This window comes from Anarrhichthys ocellatus, unplaced genomic scaffold (genome assembly GCF_004355925.1).
Source record: "Anarrhichthys ocellatus isolate YVR2014 unplaced genomic scaffold, GSC_Weel_1.0 scaffold1975, whole genome shotgun sequence".
NCBI lineage: Eukaryota > Metazoa > Chordata > Actinopteri > Perciformes > Anarhichadidae > Anarrhichthys > Anarrhichthys ocellatus.
Window position 1 is genome coordinate 3,535 of NW_022281949.1, and position 5,496 is coordinate 9,030.

At 42.0% G+C, this 5,496-nt stretch overlaps 1 protein-coding gene across 1 annotated transcript in view; it reads left to right on the plus strand.

The window, feature by feature from the left end:
• The window catches only part of LOC116378021 (tyrosine-protein phosphatase non-receptor type 7-like), a gene marked incomplete at its 3' end in the record, with an annotated part of 6,565 nt that extends 1,185 nt beyond the window's left edge, over positions 1-5,380 (plus strand). Inside the window, exons 2-7 of the mRNA XM_031839818.1 lie at positions 1,626-1,864; positions 2,095-2,275; positions 2,351-2,435; positions 2,531-2,610; positions 4,972-5,109; positions 5,186-5,380. Coding sequence (XP_031695678.1) covers positions 1,764-1,864; positions 2,095-2,275; positions 2,351-2,435; positions 2,531-2,610; positions 4,972-5,109; positions 5,186-5,380 — 780 coding nt within the window. The remainder of the gene's footprint in view (positions 1-1,625; positions 1,865-2,094; positions 2,276-2,350; positions 2,436-2,530; positions 2,611-4,971; positions 5,110-5,185) is intronic.
• Positions 5,381-5,496: the final 116 nt, after the last annotated feature.

Sequence of the window (5,496 nt, forward strand, 5' to 3'; positions counted from 1 at the left end):
CAAAACTACTTAGTTAGGTTCAGACAACAAAACTACTTAGTTAGGTTTAGACAACTAAACTACTTAGTTAGGTTTAGACAACTAAACTACTTAGTTAGGTTCAGACAACAAAACTACTTAGTTAGGTTCAGACAACTAAACTACTTAGTTAGGTTGAGACAACTAAACTACTTAGTTAGGTTGAGACAACTAAACTAGTTAGTTAGGTTCAAACAACTAAACTACTTAGTTAGGTTCAGACAATTAAACTACTTAGGTTTAGACAACTAAACTACTTAGGTTTAGACAACTAAACTACTTAGTTAGGTTCAGGCAACTAAACTACTTAGTTAGGTTGAGACAACTAAACTAGTTAGTTAGGTTCAAACAACTAAACTACTTAGTTAGGTTTAGACAACAACACTACTTAGTTAGGTTTAGACAACAACACTACTTAGTTAGGTTTAGACAACAACACTACTTAGTTAAGTCCAAACAACTAAACTACTTAGTTAGGTTTAAACAACTAAACTACTTCGTTAGGTTTAGACAACTAAACTACTTAGTTAGGTTGAGACAACTAAACTAGTTAGTTAGGTTCAAACAACTAAACTACTTAGTTAGGTTTAGACAACAACACTACTTAGTTAGGTCCAAACAACTAAACTGCTTAGTTAGGTTTAGACAATTAAACCAACAGTTAATAAATGTGTTAAAATGATGTCCCGTGTCAGTATGAACACGGGTTAGATATTATATTCACCCTCCTATAATCACTGCTGTTTCAAACTGTAAAGACATCAGAGCCAAAGAGCTCACAGTGTCTCACCAGGATGAAGACCATGGACGCTGACTGAAAGCTCTCACCCAGACTAACGGCTTCTTACATCTCTGAAAATATCTACGCAAATTATATATGTACATATATTTGATAGACACAACAACAGTTGGAGAACCATAATGATAGTATCTTGAGGTGAAATGCATGCTGGGATACTTTCTCTCCCAATAAGGCAGCTCCCAGAGCTCAGTTAGTGAGAAACTTGTGGTCTGTTCTAGTCTAAATGTGGACTGATTGATGACACAGAACAAGAACAGACAAGAAGTCAGATTGAGAAGAACAACAGTCAGACGGATAAAAGAGCTTCTTTGAAATTCATTCAGTAACAATCGAAAAAAACAACTATTGACAGACGATTGTCTTTATACTTCAGCATTGTGTGTGTGTGTGTGTGTGTATGTGTGTATGTGTGTGTGGGCGTTCTGACTTCCTGCTGTGAGGAAACTCTTCTGATGGAGACACACTGAAACGTTTCAGATGTGAACTGATGTGGAAACACGCTGACTCACACCCAAACACACACACACAGTTTCAGACTGTTTTCAGGATGACATGCATCCTGTTTGTTTCTCCATCGCATCAATAATTCACTCGTCATGTCAAACGTCCTTAACGGAGGCGACAGCGTGATTCTTCACTTTATCCTCTGACTTTATAAGGAAGCTCATTGAAGACAGAAAACATGGAGTTGAGTGCAGAACAGACAGAGTTGAATTAGATCTCTACTCTAATTCTTCTCTAATTATTAATATGCAACAAACGTAATGATGGGCCGACATTAATATTTGTCTTCTCTCTTCTCCAGCATGGTGGTGTGATGACCAGCTCAGAACTACGCTAACACACAGACACACACACGCACGCACGCACGCGCACGCACGCACGCACGCACACACACACACACACACGCACACACACGCACGCACACACACGCACTATCAGGATGTCAGCAGTGCGCTCAGCCTCCCCTCTTCCTGAGGACCCGACCACGCCCCCCCCATTGACCACACCTCCACGCAAAGCCTCAGTCCGCCTGCAGGAGAGGTGTGTATTACAATGTACTGTATGTGTATTATAATTATTATAATTATTATTATTATAATAATATTAATAATAATATTTATTATAATAAATAATAATACAAAAATTATAACTCCTCACTTTCTGACACAAAAGGTAATCATTTTTGGGAATATTTACCACTCACGCAAAATATTACAATAACTTTACAAAAATATTACGTCGCTTCTTGATTGGCTCTTTTTTCTTTGTAGGCGGGGCTCCAATCTCTCGCTGCTGTTGGACGTGAGCAGCCTGGGGGCGGAGCCTGTGTGTTCCGTCTCCACCCCAAAGGAGGTGTGGCTCCAGCTGCTCCACACCTCCTCCCGAGCCCTCGGCCACGCGACGCTGCAGCTGGCCGCCGAGGACACCAACACCCTGAACGCAGAGTATCAGGTAAACGTCTTCATCGTCTTCATCTGAGACGAGGTGTGTTTGTTTTAACGTCCGGCCCCTCCCTCCCCCTCACAGAAGATCCCCCCGAACTTTGTGAGCGCCGCAGAGCTCGATGTCCCGGGACACATGATGAAAGACAGATACAAAACCATCCTGCCCAGTGAGTGACGTCCGTCTGTCCTCAGCAGAAACACAGTAAAGACGCCTGTTTGCACTCTTGTTTACCTTGTTGTTTGTTTGTTGTTCACTGTTCAGACCCTGAGAGCCGGGTGGTCCTGAGGAGCCCGGAGGAGGAGGCGGGGCCCAACCGCTACATCAACGCCAACTACATCAGGGTCAGAGTCTAAGATTATTTAATATTGAGTCAATGATGAAGATGATGATGATGGAACACCTCATCCCTCTGGCGGCCATGTTGGATCTCTGTGTGTGGAGCCGATTGTTTCTGTTCATCTCAGATCAAATGAGTCTCCAGTGATGTCGTCCTCATGATTATTATGAAGTTCTGCATTGGATTTGTTTCGCAGTAAATAAACTTTCAAAAGTGATTTACACAAAACAAAAACACTTTTAATACCGACAAATAAACATCAAGTCATCAGCACCTTCTGTTCTCAACTTTCAATAATAAAAGCACTAGACATAAAATATTTGCAGGCGAGTATTTTGCATTTTCGTGTTGTTTATTCCTCACATCCGCGGTGTGTAGAGGCTTTAAGGTTGAACCCCACCACCAGAAGAAGAAGCTTATTTGGCCGCTGTAATGAGATCATTGGTTCAATAACTCGAGTTTCATCATCTCATCTTTTAGTTTGAACTTTATTATTTCATTATTTTGTCCCTAATTTAATTAGTTAAGTGACACTGAAGAAAATATGTTTCCTAAAGAACACAAGCTGATAGAGTGTGACAAAGCTGTCGCTCTGCGTGGGCATGTGTGTGTGTGTGTGTGTGTGTGCATGTGTGTGTGTGTGTGTGTGTGTGTGTGTGTGTGTGTGTGTGTGTGCATGTGCAGCGGACACCTGCTCCTCCTGATGAGTAACAACGTCTACAATGTATTTAATTAAACATGTATGAATTTATTCACATGTATAAATAATAAATATGTTTAAATACATTCACATCTGTGACTTGCTGATTGGACGCTGGGCGGTTGTTATTGATGAGCAGATCGTTGACTTCCTGTCTAATCGAGGATGTGGTCTGCTTTCAAAAGAAAAGGGGACATGTTGAAAAAGTTCATGTTATTTTCTGCTTTATTGATTTCAACCTCATAACGAGTCGGGATGAGATCAGTTACCAACAACATGAACGTTATTACTCATTTATGCAGTTCTATTGATGTAGAGTTTAGGTTGTATCTGTTTAGTCACTGCTGCTAAGGCTGCTGGGAAGTTACTCTTAATTATGTTAATGCTAGTTTGTTTCTTTGTAGCAGTTCTTGATGTGTTAAATGTTAGGAGAAACAATAAATAATGTTTGTGTCATCATTTCACGACTGCGCAGTTATTGGTGTGAGAGTTAAGGCGTTCACACACTGGGGGAGGTTTTCTTGAGTGATTAATTCACATTTCAATACATTTTATAAAACTGTTGGTTTTGTCATGAATACTTTCACACAGAAAGCAAATATTAAGCCCTGAACACAACAACTGTTACTGTCTATTAAAATAGCTTCCAGTAGCTTAGACAGACAGACGCTAGATGCTGCTCTGGGTCAATATGATCCTAGGAGCTGGTCCTCTGCCTTGGTTGGTGGGTTGGTCGGTTGGTTGGTTGGTCGGTTATGTGATTGGTTGATGGTGGATTGGTTGGTTGGTTAGTTGGTTGGTTGATGTTGGTTGGTTGGTTGGTTGGTTGATGTTGGTTGGTTGGTTGATTGGTTGGTTGATGTTGGTTAGGTGGTTGGTGGATTGGTTGGTTGGTTAGTTGGTTGGTTGATGTTGGTTGGTTGGTTGATTGGTTGGTTATGTGGTTGGTTGATATTGGTTGGTTGGTTGGTTGGTTGATGTTGGTTGGTTGGTTGATTGGTTGGTTGATGTTGGTTAGGTGGTTGGTGGATTGGTTGGTTGGTTAGTTGGTTGGTTGATATTGGTTGGTTGGTTGGTTGGTTGATGTTGGTTGGTTGGTTGGTTGATGTTGGTTGGTTGGTTGGTTGGTTGATGTTGGTTAGGTGGTTGGTGGATTGGTTGGTTGGTTAGTTGGTTGGTTGATGTTGGTTGGTTGGTTGATTGGTTGGTTATGTGGTTGTTTGGTTGGTTGGAGTTGTTTTTTTTGGCTGGTTGGTTGGTGGATTGGTTGATTGGTGTTGGTTGGTTGGTTGATTGGTTGGTTGATTTTGGTTAGGTGGTTGGTGGATTGGTTGGTTGATGTTGGTTGGTTGATGTTGGTTGGTTGGTTGATTGGTTATTTGATGTTGGTTGGTTGGTTGGTTGGTTGATTGGTTGGTTGTGTGGTTGTTTGGTTGGTTGGAGTTGTTTTTTTCGGTTGGTTGATTGGTTGATTGGTGTTGGTTGTTTGGTGTGCTGGATGTTTGGTTGTTTGATTCATTTGTTGTTTGGTTGTTTGTTTGATTGATTGGTTGGATGGTTGGTTGGTTGATGTTGGTTGGTTGGTGGATTAGTTTGTTGAATAGTTGGTTGAGTTGTTGGTTGGTTTGATTGATCAGCTGAAGGTCTGACCTGGTCTCTCTACAGGGTTACGGAGGAGCTCCCAGGGCCTTCATCGCCACCCAGGGCCCGATGGTTCACACCGTGGGGGACTTCTGGGACATGGTGTGGCAGGAAAAGAGCAGCATCATCGTCATGGTGACAAGACTGAAGGAGAACAACGAGGTGAGGAGACACGACTCCTCCTTTGCTTCCTCCGGTCGTCCTCTTCTTCACCAATACTGAAAGTGTGTTATTCCAGAAATGTGAGCTGTACTGGCCACAGCCGAGGAAGAGGAGGAGGGTGAAGGAGGAGGACGAAGAGGAGGAGCAGAGGGAGGAAGACGAGGAGGAAGGAGAGACGGGACGATTCGGCAGATTCATCCTCAGAGTCAGAGACAGCCGAGAGAAAGACGGGTTCACCATCACCGACATGGAGATCCAGGTATTTACTCAAGTACTATACTTCAGTATTTATGTTACTTAGTTCTTCTCTTCCACTACATCTCAGAGGTACATATTGTATTTTATACTGTACTACATCTCAGAGGTACATATTGTACTTTATACTGT